This window comes from Coenobita brevimanus, chromosome 63, assembly GCF_032717465.1.
Source record: "Coenobita brevimanus isolate Jiangsu-jjx chromosome 63, ASM3271746v2, whole genome shotgun sequence".
Taxonomy (NCBI): domain Eukaryota; kingdom Metazoa; phylum Arthropoda; class Malacostraca; order Decapoda; family Coenobitidae; genus Coenobita; species Coenobita brevimanus.
Window position 1 is genome coordinate 12876020 of NC_137016.1, and position 22845 is coordinate 12898864.

The following is a 22845-nucleotide window of genomic DNA, read 5'->3' on the forward strand; positions in this document are numbered from 1 at the left end:
TCTAAGTTGGATGACAAATTTACAGGGCCCCACCGTGTCCTCACTCAACAAGGCAACAAATTTCACCTCCAGGACCTGTCCACTAAGGACACCAGATGGGTCCACGCTGTTCGTGGGCTATTTTGCTGGTGAGAGGCATTCTGGAGAGGTGCTAACGTCATTAAATTCTTTTTGGCCCCTAGGTTTGACATTGACTTAACCTCTAGACTATATATGTATGTTGCTAGCTATTATGTATTAAGATATTTTTGAGTCCAGATAACTAGACCCAACACAAACAGTGGAAGCTAACCGAACCTAACCCAACCCATCCCATCCCATCCCAACTCAACTCAACTCAACCCAACCCAACCCAACCCAGCCCAACCCAGTCCCGTCTAACATAACTAAACATAACTTAATCCATCCATAACAGATTAACCTGCTCTTTTCTAAGCCTCGTGGAAAAGAACATTTACAAAAATTAACTATGGCTGAGGGACGCTGAAGTGAAGCATTACATTGGACTTGGTTAGGGTGAAATACCTTCAGCGTGAAAATCCATTGGGGTGACTGGCTGACAGTGGCGATACAAGAGATGATCCTACAGATTGAAATTGTCCAAATCAACTACTGTACAATGCAGAATTATACAGCAGGACACTACCTTGTATTTCATCCCTCTTTCTGTGGTCCGTAGTTTTTACATCAGCAAGTGAAATCTTATACACACATTTCTTCCTTTTTCTTACGGAGAGAAAAGAAAAAAAAACAAAAGTTCCATTCCTGTTGAATACGGAGAACACGGTAATGTAGGAGACTCATTAAGGTGGCAAATTAAATAAGTAAACATAACATCCATCGTTCATACTAACAGCCCATGTGACTGTTTGGGTTTCTCTCTACTGAACAAAATCGTACGTGTTGACCTAAATTCAATCCCTCGGTGTATTAATGGCAGAGAAAGGGTTACTTGAGATCGTTTCTGAAGCCCTTGACTGCCAGGAGGATATCTCTCAGTTGGACAAAGTCTTCATATGTTAACTTGAATATAGTACCCAAATGCACCAGCCGCAGCCAAAGGGTTAAATTACTTCCTTCTTGTAGCGACCATAGAGAACACGTTACAGTGTTATTTTGGCAATATGTTATCTCACATGTCGTCATAGTAAACAGTGTGGATTATATTATTTTGGGATTCCCCTGCCAGGTTAAAATATAATATACGCACTAGTCAGCAACATGATCATCACCTGTCAACAACGGAGTGAGATAAACAGTTCCAGCGTTGCCTCACACATGGATATTACCTGGATAATTCTTCCCTTCCTCATCCACCTATTCCTGATTCCCTCACGCCTGACTGTCCTCCCGCATCTCTTCAGCATCCCAATCCTCCTTCATGTTCCTCCCTTCTGCATCTTCCTCTTCCTGACTTTCACACGCCTGTTCCTCCTCCCGCATTTCTCCTGCATCCCCCTACTCACATCTGCTCCTCCCTGTCACACCCACCTCTTCCTGACACCCCCACGCCTGTCCCTCCTCCAGTATCTCTCCAGCATCCTTATCCTTTCTTTTGCTGTTCATTCCTGCCACATCCACCTCTTCCTGAATCCCTCACACCTGGCCCTCCCCCCGCCTCCCTCCAGCATCCCCATCCTCCCTCCTGATCCTGCCGCCTTCTCCCGAGCGATGCATATCAAGTGTAAAATCTGTCGTGGCTGCCACAGGACACAGTTGCGGTGCTGCCTTCCCCGGCAGGAGCGTCAGGGGCACCAAGCTGACGGAGGCCATGATGAGAGAGAGAGAGAGAGAGAGAGAATGGGGGGCTGGCCAGTGAATATACCATCAGTGAGAATTACGTAAAAAAATGCACCCAATTTTTCCTTTTTGGTGTGGGTTTTTGGTCCCGCCATTCAATAACCTGTATTTTTATGTTCAAAATTTTATGTATTGGAAAAAAGTTGATTGATGTCTTTATTGTGATCAGAAATATTGTTGCTTTGTGTGTGTGTGTGTGTGTGTGTGTGTGTGTGTGTGTGTGTGTGTGTGTGTGTGTGTGTGTGTGTGTGTGTACGTACCAATATATCGATGTGCACTATATGTTTATTTTTATCTGTCTGTCTCTATCCTTCTCTCTCCATAAATCTTTCTGACTCTATAGATCTGTCTCACTGAAAATATTCTCTCTCTCTCTCTCTCTCTCTCTCTCTCTCTCTCTCTGATCACTTCCAAGTATTAACCTTCACCTGTCCATCTGTCTAGCAATCAGTCTACCTGCCTTCCTACCTGTCTACCTTTCACCACGTTTTTCTATTTTACGTTTGATATACAGTATTTTTACGATGCGCTTCATTTTTCATTTTTCTCTCCATGTCGGGCTATGGGACACATTTTTTTTATCATATTTCGGCAAACTTTTTTCTTATTCTCCTGACTCCCTCACGCCTGTCCCTCCTCCAGTATCTCTCCAGCATCCTTATTCTTTCTTTTGCTGTTCATTCCTGCCACATCCACCTCTTCCTGACTCCCTCATGCCTGTCCCTCCTCCAGTATCTCTCCAGCATCCTTATTCTTTCTTTTGCTGTTCATTCCTGCCACATCCACCTCTTCCTGACTCCCTCATGCCTGTCCCTCCTCCCGGATCCCTCCAACATCCCCATCCTTCTCCTGCTGTTCCCGCCTCCTCCCTATCAGTGCATATCAAGTGTAAAATCTGTCATGGATGCCGCAGGACACAGTTGCGGTGCTGCCTTCCCCTGCAAGAGCGTCAGGGACAACATACTGACGGAGACCATGATGAGAGAGAGAGAGAGAGAGAGAGAGAGAGAGAGAGAGAGAATGGTGGGGCTGGCCAGTGAATATACCGTCAGGGAGAATTACGTAAAAAATGCACACAAGTTTTCTCTTATGGTGTGGGATTTTGGTCCCGCCATTCAAAAAGTCGTATTTCTATGTTCGAATTTTATGTATTGGAAAAAAGTTGATTGGTGCATGTATGGTGATCAGAAATATTGTTGCTGTGTGTGTGTGTGTGTGTGTGTGTGTGTGTGTGTGTGTGTGTGTGTGTGTGTGTGTGTGTGTGTGTGTACCAATATATCGATGTGCCCTGTATGTTTATTCTTCATCTGTGTCTCTGTCCTTCTCTCTCCACAAATCCTTCTGACTCAGTAAATCTCTCACTGAATATATTCTTTCTCTCTCTCTCTCTCTCTCTCTCTCTCTCTCTCTCTCTCTCTCTCTCTCTCTCTCTCTCTCTCTCTCTCTCATCATTTCCATGTATTAATCTTCACCTGTCTGTCTGTCTACAGGTCCATCAACCTGCCTTCCTACCTGTCTGCCTTTCACCACGTTTTTCTATTTTATGTTTGATATATATTTTTTCGTTGCTTTTCATTTTTCATTTTCCTCCACCTCGGGCAACGGGACACACTTTTTTCCCAAATTTCTGCAAACCCTTTTTTATTCGCCCCCTGAATGTTGTGATCGATGTCCTGTAAAGAGTTTGTTGGTTTTATTTTTGCTTTATAATATAGCTTTTTATACTTTCCTGGTTTCTGTTAGTTAAGTTTTCTGAATCTTTTGTTTTAGTTTTCACTTTTTTTTCTCTGTCGCTTGTCTCTTGTTTCTCACGGTTTCTTTTCTATTTTATAGTTTAAATTTTTCATTCTTTTATCTCTCTTGGTCCCGTTTTCTCTCTTGTTTTGTTCCAGTTTTCACCAGACATTTTATTCAGCTGAGGCTGAGAAGCAGAGCCAAAGAGTATTCCCACTGGCGCCATTAACCCTCTTGTGGTCGAGAAATATTTAGTAGTCTATTCCGGCTGGCGACAGACGAGTTATAAGAGCCTAAAGGTGCTAATATTTGAAAGGTTTTCGAGTTCCCCCTCCCCTGGAAGTTTGGAATGATTTCTGTGTGTTTTTCTGCATTTTTTCTTTATTACGTTCTTGTCCACTTTCCTTTATATTCTCTCTAGTTTACTCTCTTCTTCTTTTCTTTTTTCTTCTTACATTTTTAATAAGTTTCTTTAATTACTGGTTTTGGAGGGATTATTATATTTGTTTGGATACTCTTGAAAATTATAATGTAAATTTATATGACGCGATTGGGTGATTACACTGAAATCATATTATCACAGGAGAGAGAGAGAGAGAGAGAGAGAGAGAGAGAGAGAGAGAGAGAGAGAGAGAGAGAGAGAGAGAGAGAGAGAGAGAGAGAGAGAGAGAGAGAGAGATGTGAGCAGGAAGAAGGCAGGGTGTGTTCTGTGTGTGTTGGTGGGGGGAGGGGGAGCAGGAGGGGTAATGAGGAAGGCACTAGGCAGTGTGTGAGGGAAGGGCGTAAGGGTGTGGAGGTAGTGTGTGGAGGGGGATAGGAGAGTGCTTGGCAAGGTAATACGAGTGTGGATAGACTCGTGTGGAGATGACTGTGCAGCTAAAGGGGAAGTGCACTCAGTTTATAAACATATTCCCTCTCTCCACCAACGTGGCCGGAGTGAGAGGCGCTGGACTAGGGTAACCCTTCATGGAGAAATTTATGGGAAACCTGGGTGCTTAGTGGACGCACAAATTCCCATTAAAAAGTTGAGCCTTAAGAAATGAAATAAACATATGAAAGATTTGAGTGTAAAGAAATGTAATAGCTTATCATCGCCGCATTTCTATCCTTATTTCCCACTAATAGGTGGGATGTAAGAGACCAAATATAGGAACAAGAGAACTGTCAACAGAGTGCTCAGTGAACTAGGCCACTCATCATTCAAGTCGCCAAAATTCTCAGCTGCACCTCACACACCAAGCCACCATAGTCCCCGTGGGACAGGCACCTTTCAGTTGACTGCAAAGATAACCCTCTCATGGCTCACGCAGTCCTCTTTGATCTTCTGTACTTACAATTATTCCACATCAACACCCGAACACTATATACTTTCCTTGTTACACATCAAGAGCATAACACCATCCACTTTCCTTCCTTGAGTCACGCTATTCCCAACTTCCTTTACGCATTTACTCTCTCGTTGTGTCACCGCACCGTGGTACTTAAAGTCTCCCACCAGTTTAAATCTATCTCTGTCTATCTATCTATTGCCAGGCGCCTCAATCCCGTTTGGGGTGGCCGCAAACAAAGCGCCTCCAAGTCGCCCTGTCCCCCGCCATTTCACTGCCCTGCTCCCAACTCACACCCCCCTCTCTCATATACCTCTCCAACCCATCCCTCCATCTCATCCTCGGCCTCCCCCTCCCTCTTCCCCCCTCCACCTCACTCACATACACTCTCTTCGTCAGTCTTTCACCCTACATCCTCTTCACATGGCCAAACCACCTCGTGGTTTCAATCTCTCTCTGTATTAACCAACACAGTAGCCATTCATTTTCTCCTTTTTCATCTATCCCTTTTCTCTTTACTTACATTAACATTCAGACTTTACTTTTTACATTTGCGAAGCTATCCAGTCTAAAGATCCATTTAGTATCAGCAGTCATCACACCATCACAAAGTTTAAATATATTCCACCCTCACCATTCATCAGCAGCTTCACCCCAGCATCCACAATTCTTGCTTTGACTGCCTTGTTAATGCCACGCATGTATATATTGAACAAATACAGGGTCATCACACACACTTATCTCACTCCAGTACTGATAGTGAACCATTCAGACATCCGTACACCCAAACACACATGCATCTTTGCCATCATAAAAGCTCTTCACAACATCTACAGTAGTTGTGTTCCTTCCACACCATACGTGTATAACATCTTCCATTATCCCTCCCTGTTCATCCTGTCATATAATATGTCCATATTTAAAAAGAATATCAACACCTTGTCACGTTTTCTTCAGTGTCGCCTTTCTGAAAAGCATTTGATTGATATTCTCTTCTGCCACTCCTGGATCTACACTATTCATCACTCACCAGACATTCTGATGTATGCCTTCCTCCTTCATTATTCTTCTGTTTACCGTTGCACAAGCACATCACGCTCTTCCTGCTATTTATTGCCCTCCCTCCACTACAAATTATCATTGCTGCATTTATCTTACTCTTCATTGCTTTCCTCTATCCATACCACATCTCTCTTCAGTTTTGTCACTGGCATATTTTCAGACGCCGGACTTCCTCCTTGTGCACCACCCAACCCAACCACATGAACCACCTCTCTGCTATCGTCGGTGACAATCATGAAATGGATAACAGAGAGGAAAGTGTTGTGGTTAGGCCATTTGCTCTGTATGACCAAACAGATATTTTACTCAAGCTACCACAAGATAATTTTGATTTTTAAAAATATCTATTCGCGGGGTTTAAGTGTTTAGAGTATGCTCCGGATTGTTCGACTTCTTCTAACCAGAAAATTAAATTGATTTATCCTGCGAGCGTGGGACTCCAGCAGGGATGTGTGATGTCCCCTTGGTTGTTTAATATTTATATGGATGGTGTTGTGAGGGAGGTGAATCCAAGTGTTAGGTGGAGGTTTGAGTCTGGTGAATGCTGATAATAGAGACAGGAATCTGAATCAACTGTTGTTTGCAGATGGTACTGCACTGGTGGCTGATTCAGAGTAGAGATTGAGACAGTTGGTAGAGAAGTTTGGAAGGGTGTGTGAAAGGAGGATATTGAGAATAAATGAGAATAAGAGTAAAGTGATGAAGTGTACGAGGTTGGTAGATGGTAGGAGGATGAATATCGTTTTGAATGGTGAGTTGCTTGAGGAGGTTGAGTGTTTTAAGTATTTAGGTTCACGTGTTGCTGTGGATGGAGGAATAGATGCAGAAGTGAAGTTTAGAGTGAATGAAGTAGGAAGAGTCCTGGGAGGAATGAATAATGTGTTCAGATGTCGTTAGCTTAGAATGGATGTAAAGAGAAGGCTGTATGAGGGTGTTGTGGTACCGACTGCGTTAAATGGGGCAGAAACATGGAATATGGGTGTAGCAGAGAGGATAAGTTTGAATGTAATGGAAATGAGGTATCTGGGGAGTATGTGTGGGGTGACGCATATGGATCGGGTGAGAAATGATGAAGTGCGAAGGAGAACTGGAGTTGTGCGGGAGATGGCTGATCGAGTTGAGAGGAGGGTGTTGTGATGGTTTGGGTATATGGAGAGATTGGATGATGAGCGACTGATGAAAAAAGATAACTGGATCTGATGTGAGAGATGTAAGGCTGAGAGGAAGACCACGAACAGGATGGATGGACATTGTGAAAAGAGCCCTGGATGTGAGAGAGATGTCTGTTGAGCAAGGAAGAGTGGCTGAGCATGATAAAAATGATTGGAGAGACACTGTGAATGAATAAATGATGACATAGCCCTGAGGGTCTGATCAGCTGATCAAGTCAGGTGTGGGTAAGGGGCTGGGTCCATTATGATGTGGCAGAGGTAAACCAGCTCTGCTGTCGGGCCCTGCTGAGGATATTGCTCATTGCACTGCGCAGTTGACCCTCGTGCAGTGTGGTGTGGTGAGGATCCGTCCCTTCTCCCCTTGGGGCTAGGATGCGAATTAATGTGTGTGTGTGTGTGTGTGTGTGTGTGTGTGTGTGTGTGTGTGTGTGTGTGTGTGTGTGTGTATGTGTGGATGAGTAAACTGGGAGTGTCATCCTGTCTCGGCAACCTCCCTTTCTTTGGGGGAAGCAGGCTAGGTATATAGACAGATAGATCCTTAACTAGAGGGGCACTCAGTGAAGCTCACCTCTCCGACAAAGGAAACATAATTTCCAAACCACTCTTCATAATGGGTTAGGTTTTCTCATCATTAATTGGGGTTTCGCACAAAGTGATTTCCGGATCCAGAATCTGTAATACAATCCAGATCGGTCCCAAAGGTTAATCGATTGCTCCCAGGTACATGAGCTATCTACCCACCAAATTTAGTCCAGATCTTTCTTTTAATTTTTGAGTAATCCTGCTAACAGACAAACAGAGGAACATACAGACAAACAGGAGTGAAAACATACACTTCATGTCGGGAAGAATAAAATGCCTGGATGCGTCCGTTACAGCGATGGAGCCAAAGAAGTGGAATAAATATTAGAAGCTTTGACATTACATTTCATATTCCCCGGGAACGAGTATACTATATATTATCATTCTGCTCTGATGTTCACTCCTCCGCCCTCATCTAACATACACACTGTACGCTTAATCCATATGCAACCCCCTCATTCATGTCCCAGGCACAGGCACGCTCTGTTCACGTTTCATATGCAAATACTCTCTGAATGCCCCCTTGGAAAGCATTTTTTATATCCGTATCTCACAAGAGGCACTGTCATCATACCCGCATTCATAGGTGCAGTTTCCGACATATATACTGAATCACGTCCTTACGACAAACAATGATACAACAAATAATGGCGTGCAAAACCCAGTACAGCTACCGTGGGAGCCTGAATTATTTTATTTAATTTTATTTATGTAAGAAGTTTCAAGACGAATAAATCGAGTGATATTACTGGCCACAACTGTTCAAACAGGAAACTAAATATATTCGGAAGGTTTAATGAATACAAGGCAAACCAACCGAGACATACATTAGTCATCCCATCATTCCGGTATTTTTGTGGTATATTTTTGCTAATCATAGACGATTTTACTTACCTTTGGAAAGACGTCGAAATGGAGGGTCAGATAATAGCCTTCCTTAACCCCTTCAAAAAAAGAAGATTCAAAGATGGAGGGAGAAAAAAAAAAAAAAAAGAGTCTGGGAGAAGTAAAGATTAAATTTCAGAATAAATCGCTGGAGCGAAGGGGCTTGGACTTTGTGGTTTTATTAGTTTTGAAATTAATAATATTCGGACTAAAGGGAAGTACTTGATGCCCTGACTTTATCACTGCCGGATGTGACCAGTTAACCCGCGGCGTCCCATCGACGTTCTTCCACGTCCTCACGTTTTGTCACTGCCAATCCCGTCGACGTACTTTAATGCGCTGCAATTGCAAGGTTCGTAATTTCCACAATTTTCAAAATTCGCGCGAGATTTTCAATTCGCCCACCTACCCAAGCCTCCCCTACCTGCCGCCAGGCGGGCAGCGTCCCAGACCCCGCGTGACCCGGGCTTGCCCTTGTCTCGGTCACTCACCTGTTAGCAGTGACCCAGGTCAGACATGGCGCGTAAAGGTCTCTCAGACGACGAAATACAATCTGCCCTGGATGCCTTCACTGGAGATAGTGATTCTTCACTTGATGATGATGTGGTGGATCGAGATTACATGCCGCCTGAGGAGGAAATAACAAGCAGTGATGAGGAGGTCCCTTCGCCCCGGAAAAAGCGGTATGTCACATATCATAAGGCAAGGGAATGCCAGCCTGCACCCAAACCACCTGCACGGACCTCTCTCCATCCCCTAGAGAGAGATTCTGATGAGGACGAGGATGAGGACAATGACAATGACGGCGGCTTAGGACGTGATGTTGGCTCGTGGTTGGGGAAGGAAAAAATCTCACCCTGAGGATCAGAAGGTGGGGCAAGAAGGCAAATAAGGTATGGTCCTAGTGTTTTGTCTGGGGAAGGCGAAAGTGGTGTGGTGGGAGTGCGGGGTGAAAGGGAAAGTGGTGTGATGGAGGCAGCACGAGCACGTGGTGCACATAGGCCTAGGGGAGAGGAGGTGGAGCCACTCCCCAGCACGTCTTTCACCCCACAGTATTCCCAAACTTCCTCCCCACAGCCCCAGGATGTGGGGAAAGGAAGGAAAGGGAAGGGAAAGGGTAAAGGAAAAGGGAGAGGGAAGAGAAGTGCGAGTGATGAAAGGCGCTGCTCTCCACCTCCCCAACCTCCCCCACCACCCTCACCTCCCCACTCTGACGAAGGCGACGATGGGGACGAGGCTGGAGACGGTGGTGTTTCGTGGAACTGGGAAGATGGGAGTAATTTTACTCCCATCATTCACCCTTTCACTGAGGAGTGGCGGTCTGGTTGCACGGCTCCAGGTGTGCATGCGGGTTCCACTAGGGTGGATTTCTTCCACCTGTTCTTTGGGGAGGCGTTTGTGGGGCGCATAGTGGAACAGACAAACCTATTTTCACGAACACAGCGCTGTGAAAGTGAACGTTTGGGAACAATGAGCAGGCATTCCCAGCAATATGACTATCCTGTGACAATTTCTGAGATGTTCTTATTTTTTGCCCTGGTTCTCTTGATGGGTGTTGTAAGAAAAAATCAAATACCTGCATACTGGACCACTGACCCAATGACCATCACACCTTTCTTTGGAAAGGTGATGAGTCATAATAGATTTCAGCAGATTCTCGGCCGCCTCCACTTTTTTGATTCAGAAGATCCAGCTAATGCTAATAACACTGATAAAATGAGGAGAATAAGGCTTGTATTTGATCATTTACGGGAAATGTTCCGCTCCTCATTTTATCCTTACAGAGACCTCGTCATAGACGAGAGTCTTGTGTTGTGGAGAGGCAATATTTCCTTTCGCCAGTACTTACCCAGCAAGAGACACCGTTTCGGGTTCAAGATCTTTGTTATGTGTGACTGTAAGACTTGTTATGTGCAAGACATAGTCTTGTACACGGGCGCACAGACAGATATAACAGAAGATCGTAGTATAGGACTCTCAGGGGCCGTGGTGAAGACAATGATAGAGGAGTACCTTCATCGTGGTCATGTGTTGTACCTGGACAACTGGTACACTAGCCCTCTTCTCGCTAGGTTCCTCCACCAACACGACACTGGAGTCTGTGGTACAGTCATGAGAAACCGTCGCCATATGGTCAAGATAGGGAGGAAACTTGACAAGAACGAGGTGGTTTTCTTCCAGGCAAATAACATCCTTGCCACCCTGTGGAACCACAACATTGAAGTTTGCCTCCTATCAACTGTACTGTACACAGCCCCCTGATGCACCGCACAGACTCCGTTGATCACCGTAGCGAGAGGAGATGCAACGTCTGGAAACCCGAGTCTGTACTGGACTATAATCTGAACATGAGGCAAGTGGATCAGTCAGACTCGATGATTTCCAGTGTTGACTGTGCCAGGACCACGATGAACTGGTACAAAAAGCTCTTTTTCCACTTGCTCGACATCACGGTCCTGAACGCACACTACCTGCATGCCATGACAATGGGAGTATCAGAGATCTTTGAGGGGTTTGTGAGGGAGCTGGCACGTGAAATAATCCCCAGGCATGCCCAGGACAGACCCACACACCGCAAACTCACCCCCATGGCTGCCCAGACTCCCTTACGCCTCACAGGAAGCCACTACCCTAGCACAATCCCTTCCCAACCAAACCGTCGTAAACCCCAGGGCCGCTGCCATGTATGCAAGCACTCGACAGTCAGACCAGCCACTCAGAGAAAAGACACAAGGTACGAGTGTGCAGAGTGCAATGTTGCGTTGTGCCTTCAGCCATGTTTCAGAAAGAACCATAACTTCCTACACTACTGAAACTGTGTGGTATGGCGATATGACGTAAGGCCTGAAACTATCTCAAAACAGTTCTCTAAAGTGGAAAAGTGTATATTGTTGTTAGGAAAGTATTATGTAAATTGAAAAAACACAATACTAGTTGAAACAACAGTCGCAGCGAGTTCACTCACTATGGTACAATGCTTATTTCACCTCTATTTTTGTATAAAATCCAATTTACTCTTGTATCACATGTTTTTATGTTTGTAATAAATACATATCTACTTACTTTCATTGGTTTCCCAGACTTATGATACCATAGAACACATGAGAGCCTCAGACCACCTACAGAGAACACGGTACCAGGTGTAACGAAGGTATACCTGTTTAGGCCACTTATGGACCCTGGTGAACACTTTCTTGGTGATTGACCATTGTTTCTGACCAAAAGAGAAAGTTTTAGCAAAAAAAATTTGGGTCCAAAAATGGTCGGGATTGGGGGGTACCAGTGGTGATAAAGTGGTCGGGACGGGGCTGGTTAAGGTGTGATATAAAGAACTGCATCTGGGGATAGAGGGATAGATATTAGTATAAAATACAAAAGGAATCTGAAAGTATATGTACGGAAGAGTAAAGTGATGGTCTTTGAAAGAGGTGAAGTTAGTGAATGTACCGTGAGGCTGGATGGTGAGGAAATGGAAAATGTGAGTACGTTTAAGTACTTGGGGAGTGTGATGAGTAAGGATGGAAGTTTGGAGGGTGAAGTACTTGAAAAGGTACAATAAGGAAGAAAGGTTGCTGGTTCCTTGAAAGCAGTGATAAGAAACAGAGAAGTGAGCAAGCAAGTGAAAAAGTTACTACATGACAGTATTGTGATACCAACTCTAGCGTATGGAAGTGAAGCATGGACGTTGTTGGAAGGACACAAGTCAAGAGTGAGAGCAGTGGAAATGAGTTATTTAAGAGGAGCCTGGGGAGTCACAAGGAGAGACAGGCTGACAAATGATGATGTAAAGGAGCGTTGTGGTGTGGATATGGATGTGATAGGAAGCATTAGGAGGAACACACTGTGGTGGTTTGGCCATGTGGAGAGCTTGGAGAGTGAGAGACTGACGAGGAGAGTGTGTGTAAGTGAGGTGGAGGGGGGGAGAGGGAGGGGGAGGCCGAGGATGAGATGGAGGGATGGAGTGGAGAGGTATATGAGAGAGGGGGATGTGAGTTGGGAGCAGGGCAGTGAAATGGCGGGGGACAGGGCGACGTGGAGGCGATTTATTTGTGGCCACCCCTTACAGGATTAAGGCGTCTGGCCATAGATAGATAGATAGACAAACAAAAAAGTATAAGGAAGGATGCTCTCTGACGTTCAAGGAGGGATGAAATTTGTTGGTACAGATAATGCTGGCCAACTTTTGCTCGTGATCAGTAGTTTCTTTAAACCGTCGCCAGACTGACAGAGTCTTATGAGAGCTTGCTAATTAACCCGATAATTAACCCCAAATTACGATGGCATCTTTGTACTGAATTATTGTGACAGGCAAACGATTATGTTCATCTCAAGAGACTTTTCAAAAGGGAAGTCTTAGATACAGCCTTCATTAGCTACTTCAGTTCCAGATGTCTTTCTAAAACTGAATAAGGCCGTCCAATGGTGGCAACAACAATCACAGAACAAGCCATCGTTGGCAAGGGATTACTCGACAGTTTTCATTCTGACTTGAAATTTCGCTTTGTGAGTACTGAAGCTCCTGCAACGTAAAGATATTACTATTCGGCATTGTACATCAGCAACCAATTTCTCAGCCTGTAAACTGTGTCAGACCCTAATGAGGTTTTGTTAAGGTGATCAGCAGGAATTAAAATAGTTAGAACTTCGCTTCATCACTTTGGAATACCCAGAAGTGTCTCCCATCGTCTTTGTGAATTATTTCTCGGCACTTCCATGCTACTCATTTTCCTTGTCTTCAGTCCTATTCTGGTGGTGGTCATTATAGTCATTATCTGGTGGTAGGTGCTGGCGACCATCATCCACTCACTTGATAACAGAGTTGCCTACTTCTTCCTTCACCTTTATCACTCTTATTTGTGTTTATTCCATCTAACGTGATATTCTTATAATCCTTCTTTCAAATCCAGGTAATTCTACGCTGAATGGCATGCCTACTGATTCCCTCTGTCCCAGGAAGCCATTTATAACGCTAGGTGGTAACCCTATGTAGGGCACACTATGGTACCCCTGTTAACTGGATGGAGAGATACAAATGTGGCATTCATCCAGGAACCAAACTTCCACACTCTTCCCTACTCCTCGCCACAAAGAGGCGTTGTCTGCCGCAAGGGAACATGGGTTCACTGCACGGGACAGCCCTGCAGTTGATGGGTCGCCTCAGCCAGACAGACGGGGCTGCTCAACAACAACAACAATAACAGTCATTATCTTGCATGGATGAGCCGGGCTGTTGTAGGTGTTCCCACTTCATGAGCTAATTTCTCTCTCTCTTTCTCTCTCTCTCTCTCTCTCTCTCTCTCTCTCTCTCTCTCTCTCTCTCTCTCTCTCTCTCTCTCTCTCTCTCTCTCTCTCTCTCTCTCTCTCTCTCTCTCACATCTAATCATTCCCCCTGTCAACACACAGAGTCGAGGGGATGGGGGAGAGTATGGGTGGTGTGGAAGGGGTACTGGCAGGGGACTACAATGCCACTTAATACAACTTCATTTCCAGTGATGAGGTGTACCTCGTCATTAAGGACCCCAACGACCTGCATTCCCCCTGGAAGGTGAGACACACACAGACACACACACACACACACACACACACACACACACACACACACACACACACACACACACACACACACACACACACACACACACACACACACACACACACACACACACACAGACTAATCGTTCATACACACTGATATTTTTAACTGTCAGTCCAGCTGTGCAATGTGATTTGTGCAGTCTGACGTGTTTCTTCACTTTTCATCTGATAATGTGCGGAAACGGCGTCTTGGCCATCAGTGAAAGAGCTTAGTCTCTGTGTGTAATAATTATGCTGTGGCTTGATGCATAACAGACAGAAATATATACTGGTAATTGTAGGAGCTGTAGCAAGATGCTGTCGCACATCGCTGCATCTGCCTACAGGCAGCACTCCTGCTGCACATACCATTAATCCAAGCAGTCACATTCTTCAACCAGCATATTCGATTCTAACAGCGCGATTGGACTGACAGTTAAAACTGTGCTTTTGTACGATTTATAACAACTAAATAAACGCGCCCACCCAGAATATCTAGTGTGGAGGCGCAGATCCAGATTGTGAAAAGCATATTTTGAATTTGGAGTGATATTTAGAAACTGTTCGTTAGAACGTTTAGGTTTGTTAAAAAGATATAGCACACCTTAGCCACCTAACTCTGACTTTTCCTATTTTAATTTTGCTACACTGGAGGGATCTCCTCGTATAGGCTATGCTCAATCCCTCTAGGCAAAAAAAAAAAGAAAAATTTCAAACTGAATCAAACCGTATGTATATAGCAAAATTTAAGTATGTAATTACGTTGATTGACCAAAGTTTTTAACTGTCGTTAACCAGCCCTGTCTTCCCTCCCGGTCCTGTTCATCCCGTTCTTCTACCTGCACATCACCACCTACTTCGTCACCCTCGTCTTCGGCATCATGGGTAACGTGGCCGTCATCGTACTCATGGCTGGTGAGTAAGGCATGATGGAGGGGATGCACCTGGGTAAGAACAAATATAGGTAGGTGAATGAGAAATTCACGTACCTGGCTGTCTTACTTCCATATTCCTGACTTAGTCGTCCTGCTGCTGTACACACTTTACCCCCTGTACTAGTGAGCAGTATGTTGCTGTTGCTGCTGTTGATGATGATGATGATGATGATGATAGTGATGATGATGATGTTCATGATGTTTCTGACGATGATGATGATGATAATGATGATGATGATATTCATGATGTTTCTGACGATGATGATGATGATGATGATGATGTTTATGATGATTCTGACAACGATGATGATGATGATGATGACTCTGTTCTCTACTCCTCGGTTACTCACGTGGCTGAAAGACTCACATAATCTTAATTTATTTACCGTATATGTCTGTTTTACTCATTTCCACCTCATTTACAAAGAGTAGGAGAGTTAGGATGATGATGATGATGATGATGATGATAGCGATCTACCTACCTTTATAACTAGGCTGCTTCCCCCAAGGAAATGGAGGTAACTGAAACAGTACGACACACTCCCAGTTTACTCATCCACTCAAACACATTCATGTGATGATAATGGAATACAGTCTTACTTATTTGGCCATTTTACTCACTTTCACCCCCCATGTTTTAGTAGGAAATAGGTTTAGGATGATGATGATTATAATTCACGTGTACATTTTTCTCCGTCTATTATAACGCGTATTCATTTTTTCATTCATTCTCTTACTCATCATATTAATCCTTTGCTCACAGGATGCGGCGTCAAACAGGAAATAGACACCTGCAAATTCCATGTAACTTTCTGCCCTTATCATTTACTCCATCACTTTCCCTGTGTCTGTCATCCTCCCAATTAGCGTCCCCATTCACTCAGTTGCAATCACCCGCCCACACGTTCCAATACCCGTTTTGTCCTGTTCCCACTCCCCTGTCATCTCTCCTGTCACCTCCACATTCACCCTTTTTTATAATCAGTCAGACTCTCCTCTACTCAGTCATTCAGTTCATTCATCCCTTGTATTTATCCACTCATTCGCCTTACTCCTTTCGCTCTGTGGTAATTAGTAAGTTCATCAACACAGCCCAATTCATTATAGTACACAAACCAAGTCTGCTAAAACTTGGCCTAACAGTGAAAGCCATAATTTGAACGTAACCTTATTGTCCGTTGGTCCTAGGTTTGGCAAGGAGGGAAAGCAGAGGTATGTGGCTTTCAAGGTTAGATTAGACTGTTAGGTCTGTTAAGTTTGGTCTGTGTAATATCCATAAATAATTAGGGCTTTTATATCTGGTCTCTGCAATATTCGTGATTAATTCTCCTTTATTTCTCCATGCATTATCTCGTTTATTATCCCACTTGACGCACCCAACTACTCATTCATGTTCTTCCTTCACTAATCCACATACTTTAGATAACCTCCCACACCGCTAGCCCATCCACCAAACTCAGCCACATCGATTTACCGAGCTATCCCTCTACGTCACTACACCACTCTCCCCTACCCACAAAACTTATCCATCTTCTCCTCTCCTCCTGCACAACTTCCTCACTAACTCTGTGTCTCCCACTCCTCCACAACACATCCTCCCTTTCCACCTACCCATCCACACTACTTACCCACCCACCAGCTCATTCACCTTGTCCGTTCTCCCATCCTCTCATACCTTGATACCACACACCTATTTTACTCATCCACTTACTTAAATCACCTACTCACACAACCTGCCCACCTACGCTACTTGTTTCCGTCTTCCACATATGCACCCCTTTCACTTGTCCATCCACACCATTTTAATAATCCACTTCCGCCACCTGTCCATTTATACCAATCACTCTCCTACTCTTTCTGGCCATGCTTATTTTCTGAGACTCGACCCCTGCGTATCTTTCCTCCTGTCCCTCACTCCCTCTCATCACAGCTTACAAATAATTCCTCCCACTCCCCCGTACTACCCCCGTAAAACACACACCACACACACACACACACACACACACACACACACACACACACACACACACACACACACACACACACACACACACACACACACACACACACACACACACACACACACACACACACACACACACACACACACACACACACACGTCTCACTCTCCAGGCCTTTTGTGTCACTCTTGTGCCCCCCTCCCCCCTTCATTGCACTCATCTTCTCTGTACTCACACTCTCATGCTTCTCCACTCACTTCCGTTCCTCCTCTCCCGCCTTCCCTCATCCTCATTTCTTTAACCCACCCCAGTTCTCCCCCCCCCCCTGTCTCTCTCTCAAAGAGCCCGTATCATTCCTTGTCCCCCTCACCTGTATCTCACGCATGTTCATTTTCCGACTTTTTTCCATCTTTGCTTCTCCTTGCACCCTCTCGCTCATCCTTGCTCTCACTATTTAACCGTTTGCTCCCCTCTCTCACCACATTGCCTCTCACTCCCCTTTCTTCCTCTTTCTCATCTCTCCTTCTCACCCCACTTCATCTTTCACTTTTACCCCAATTTCCCTCTCATCCTTTCTTTCTCCTCTTCCTCATCCTACTGCCTCGATCATCCCTTCCTTTCACCTCTTATACTTATCCTCATGACACCTTCCCTCTCCCTCCCTCACAAATCTCTTTCGCATCCATCTTCCCTTCCCCTTTTTTTCCTCTTGTCACTCCCTCTCATACTCCCTCTCGCACACCCTTCTTCCCCTTCCCTTTCTCACCCCTTCTCACTCCTCTCACTCTATCACATCCTTCCCCCTCACTCCCTTTGCCACCCTCTCTCCCATCCTCTGCCCAGGGGACCGTAAGTCCCACACCACCACCATGTTCCTGGAATCACTCACCCCTGACCTCTCTGCCAAGTCCTGCAATACCACCATGTTCTTGGTATCACTCACCCCTCACCCCTCTGCCCAGGCGACCGCAAGTCCCACAACATCACCAACATGTTCCTGGTATCACTCACCCCTCACCCCTCTGCCCAGGCGACCGCAAATCCCGCAACACCACCAACATGTTCCTCGTATCATTCTCAGTGGCGGACCTGCTCATGCTGCTGCTCTGCGTCCCCTTCAAGATCGTACATTTCTTCGTGGTGCTCTGGGACTCCGGCGGTGCCGCCTGTAAGATTGCCAACTACGTCATGATGCACTCCTTCACCACCAGCGTCCTCAACCTTACCGCCGTCAGTCTAGAAAGGTAAGGGGGCTTGAGGGGCACCAACACGTGAAAGGAAACCCAAATGACAGTATTTTTTACAGTGCGTGCTACTCTCCTTCACCACCAGCGTCCTCAACGTTACCGCCGTCAGTCTAGAAAGATATGACAGGGCGGGAAGGGGAAGACTGTGTGAGAGGAAATAATTATATCTTTTAGTAATAGTAGAGTATTTCAAGTGTCAGAATTTATCCGTCTGATTCATGTATTTTCATCACCACCAGCGTCCGCACCTCAGTCTTATGGCCGTCAGTCTCGAAAAGTGAGAAGCTAATATTTGTCCTCCTTTGTAGCCGCGAAATATTTCAGGTTACAGTATTTTTTCTGTTTGAATGATAATTTTTCCTTCACCAAATGGCTTGCCAAATTTTATGATTCGTATTATAGAAAGGTAAGTGGTCGAGAAAGGAATGCTGTTTTGGAGGAACTATATATTTGATTTGATTTTCTATTTCATTATCTTCATTCTGCTTGATGATGTTTTTCCTTCACTACCTGTGTCCTTCATTTTAGCGCCATCAGTGTAGAAAAGTGTGTGACAGTAGAAGCGCAGGAAAATGAGGAATATTTATGTTCTTTACTAGAGGTGGAATATTTTGTCATTTCAGTGCGGTACTTTTGGTGTACATATCGTTTTTCCTTCACTACGAGTCCTCTGTCAATCGATCTTCTATATACAGGGGTGAGTAAGCGACAGGAGATACTGCATGAAAAACAGTGCTAATGGCTCTTGGTAAATTTTACAGCAAAATATTGTATTATTTCGTTACGTGTATCTTAAACGAATACATGGTAGGCAGAGGATGTGTAGGTGTTCTTAGTGCGGGAGGGTAGAGTTTGGAAAGTGCCATAACTATTGTTGACTGATGGTCCTTTATCATTAAGTGAAGAGGAGTGGGAGTTGCGAAACTTGGTGAGTCAGTTTGGAAGTATATAAGAAACGAAATTTAAAGGTGATTGTAGCAAAGAATCTGTAGACAGAAGGGAGAGGAAAGAATGAAGGAAAGAAAGACAGAATATGAAGGAAGGAAAGAAGGAAGGAAGAGATGAAAGGGCAGTCACCCGAAAGCAGCACTACATCGAGTGTGTGGATAGTGAGGACCCCCACCTACCACGATGGAATGGAAGTACCTTCAAATATTTAAGTGTTGTGAATAACGTGGACGGAGTTTAGAGAATGAACTGCAAGCAAGAGTACAACAGGGAAGTAAAGGTTGCTGGTTCACTGAGAGCAGTGACAAAGAATAGGGAAGTGAATATGAAGGTAAAGAAGTCGCTGCATGACAGCATTGCGATCTAACATATGGATGTGAAGCTTGGAATCTGCTTGAGGACACAAGTCAGGAGTGAGAGAAGTGAAAATTAGTTATTTAAGAGGAACCTGTGGAGTTATGTGAAGAGACAGACAGCCAAATAAGGAATGAGGGAACGTTGTGGTGTCCAATATAGATGTGATGGACAGTACTGGGAGAAGTATCTTGAGATGATTTGTCCATGTGAAAAGAATCAAGCGTGAGACATTAATGAGGAGAGTAAATGTGTGTGAGATGGAGGGGGAAAGGAGGAGGAGGGAAAGACCAAACATGAGATGCAGGGATAGGGTGGATAGGTATATGAGAAAGGAGCGTGTGAGCCGGAGAGAGGGCAGCCTGATAACCGAGGACAGGGTGACAGGGAATCGATTCGTTGCGGTCATTCCTCCCGGGATAGTATTTTTGTGTTAGTGGGAGGGTTGGTGTGCGATGCATTACGATCTAGTGGAATGATTCCTTTGGTGAGTTCTCCATCCATTGTAAGTGGGCTAAGTGTAGATTTTGTACAAGAAAGCCGAAAGTATAACACCTCCTTTCTACTTATCGTGACCTGCACAAGACACCATCCTTCACACACTGTTTCGATGTATCTTTCCAACTCATTCATCCCTCTGCTCATTCTCTCACTGACCTGGCTTAACAAACACCAGCCAACAAGAAAATGGGAAGCTGGAACAGAAACACATTGACATGTATCCCCCCCCCCCCTCTCTTTTAGTTGTCTCTGTGCTGTTTTCTTGGTTTGTGTGTGTGTGTGTGTGTGTGTGTGTGTGTGTGTGTGTGTTTGTGTGTGTGTGTGTGTCGGAAAGGAGAGTGATGGAGGAGAGTAGTTGTAAGCGTGTCCTACTGTAAATCAGTAGATCCTGGACATAAAAAGTGAACTTAAAAACATTATCATGGATCGGTATAAAATATAGTTTAAAGAAGGTAAAAGAGGACTGGATAACTAAATTACAAAATACTGAAATGCGTCTTGATATCTTAAAGACAACACGATCCAGTGTGTTGGGAATATGTAGAAACAATGCAACAAAACACAATATTTTGCCGCAGTTCAGTGGAAGTCCGAGGATACTAAGATGGCTTTAACTAAGTTTTGCAGCTCGCCTGTTCGTTGTACTGAACTGTGAATGTAATGCGTTGAATAAAAGAAAAGAGATTCGCAAAAGACCCATTGTAATTCCTGGAATTGGACATAAACCTTTTCATCATTCTGAGAGTATTGGTTAATTCACATCCATTAAACTAAAACTCAGCGCAGTTTATGTCAGATTGGTCGAGCATGTAATTGTTAATCTGATGTGAAGTCCATAAAATCTTCACTTGGAATCGTTCAAATTCGGTCAAAGCGCTCACTGATGGTAATTGATGCTACTTTTTTTTCTTCTCCAGACTCATGAATTTATGAATCAGTTGTCATTTTTTACCACAGATTTTTAGTTATCAACACGTTAATGAAGGTTTTGCATGTAAAAGTCCACCGGATTCATTAACTTACTTTGTGCGATTGTGTGGATAATAATACATTTTGTAATATCCCTTCGTTTGTACATCATCCTCCTAGTCATCGTTGTGAAACTTGTTATATTAGATACTCGTGGGTTCAATGCGACTCACTCTCAGTTGAAAAAAGTCGTCTGGCGATTGTTGGAATATAATGCCAGAGTTGTTCTGGAAATGAGAGGGTCAGTGGTATCGGTATTATACAGTCAGCCTCCTGTGACTCATAGCATTAACACTGTCAGCCTCCCACGACTCATTCTCAGCTGAATACAATCCTGTGGCATCATCTGGAATGTAATGCTAGAGTTGTCCCTGCCATGAGTTGGTTAAGTATGGGAAGATAAGGGCCTATCAAGGATAAAGTGAAGAGGACCTTTCCACATAGACCCGGTATATTGATAGGGAGGTGAGGGAATGGACAGAAAGGTAAATACAATGGAAACAGAAAGGAAAAGAAAAAAGAAAGGAAACAAAAAAAAAGGGGGAGGATAAAGTACTCTTTCGAAAAATATAATTAACGCGAAGTAGAGTAATCCACCATATAATACATGTTATTAACTGTGTATTATATCCTTTGAGGAGAAAAGGTGGATGCTTACCAGGCAATAATAACAATAATAATAATAATAATAATAATAATAATAATAATAATAATAATAATAAGGATTTGGATATATAAATGGAAAGGATTCAAGGAAGAGTGAGTGGTGTGAGTAAAAAATGGAAGAGATGGAGCAGAGGATTGGGTGGGGGAAGAGGAGGCAAGGTGAAGAAGAGTAGGAGTAAGGAACTAAGGTAAGAAGAAACATGTGGAGGGGGAGGGGAATGGGGAAGAGCAAGACTACCAAGAATGAAAAATGAAGAGGAAGAAGAAAAAGAAGGAAGGAGGAAGAATTAAAAGAAACAGAAAAGAACTGAAAAAAAGAAAGTGAAAAGATGAAAATCAGAAAATCGACGAAGAAAAGAAGACGAAGTAGGGGAGAAGGGAAGAGGAACAGAGAAGAAACACAGAGATTTCTGGATGACAGGAATGAAAACTGAGAGAGAGAGAGAGAGAGAGAGAGAGAGAGAGAGAGAGAGAGAGAGAGAGAGAGAGAGAGAGAGAGAGAGAGAGAGAGATGGACGCAGGGTAAACTGTTGTTATTCTGTTGGGAATCAAAATTGTATTAGTTTCTCTCTCTCTCTCTCTCTCTCTCTCTCTCTCTCTCCCTGGGAGAAATTATAGGATGGCTTGGCGGTGTGGGAAAGTAGGCTTCCCACAAAGACACTGGACCCGAGAAATTGCTCTGCCATTATTTTCCTTTTTCTTCTTCCAGTCCTTTTCTTTCTCTCTCTTCCTATTCATGTGTTTATGAACTGGTCTTTTATTATTATTTATTAATTTATTTATTTAATATTATTAATTGGTGGTGATAGTGGTAGCAGTAATAGTAATATTAGTATTCTTTTTATTACAGTAACATTGTTATTATTGGTTGTAGTAATAGTAATAGTTGTAGTAACATTGTTATTATTGGTTGTAGTAATAGTAATAGTTGTAGTAGTACTGTAGTTTCAACTTCTTTTACTTTTTGTACAACAAAGTTGCCTCAACCCCTACACTTGGATGATATTTTCTTTAGATTATATTTTGTAACACTCGAGGATTTGTTCCTGCTGTACTAAGGATAAATGTTAGTAGTGAAAGGATTTATTCGGTTTAGTCTAACTCCTCTGGTTTTGCTTGTGTGTGT

At 43.9% G+C, this 22845-nt stretch overlaps 1 protein-coding gene across 1 annotated transcript in view; it reads left to right on the top strand.

Moving 5' to 3' along the window:
- The first annotated feature begins 15018 nt into the window (after nucleotides 1–15018).
- LOC145404374 (cholecystokinin receptor type A-like) overlaps nucleotides 15019–22845 on the top strand; it is a 44631-nt gene continuing 36804 nt past the window's right edge. The window contains exons 1-2 of the mRNA XM_080275896.1: nucleotides 15019–15052; nucleotides 18065–18278. Of these exons, the coding sequence (XP_080132022.1) occupies nucleotides 15019–15052; nucleotides 18065–18278 (248 nt within the window). The remainder of the gene's footprint in view (nucleotides 15053–18064; nucleotides 18279–22845) is intronic.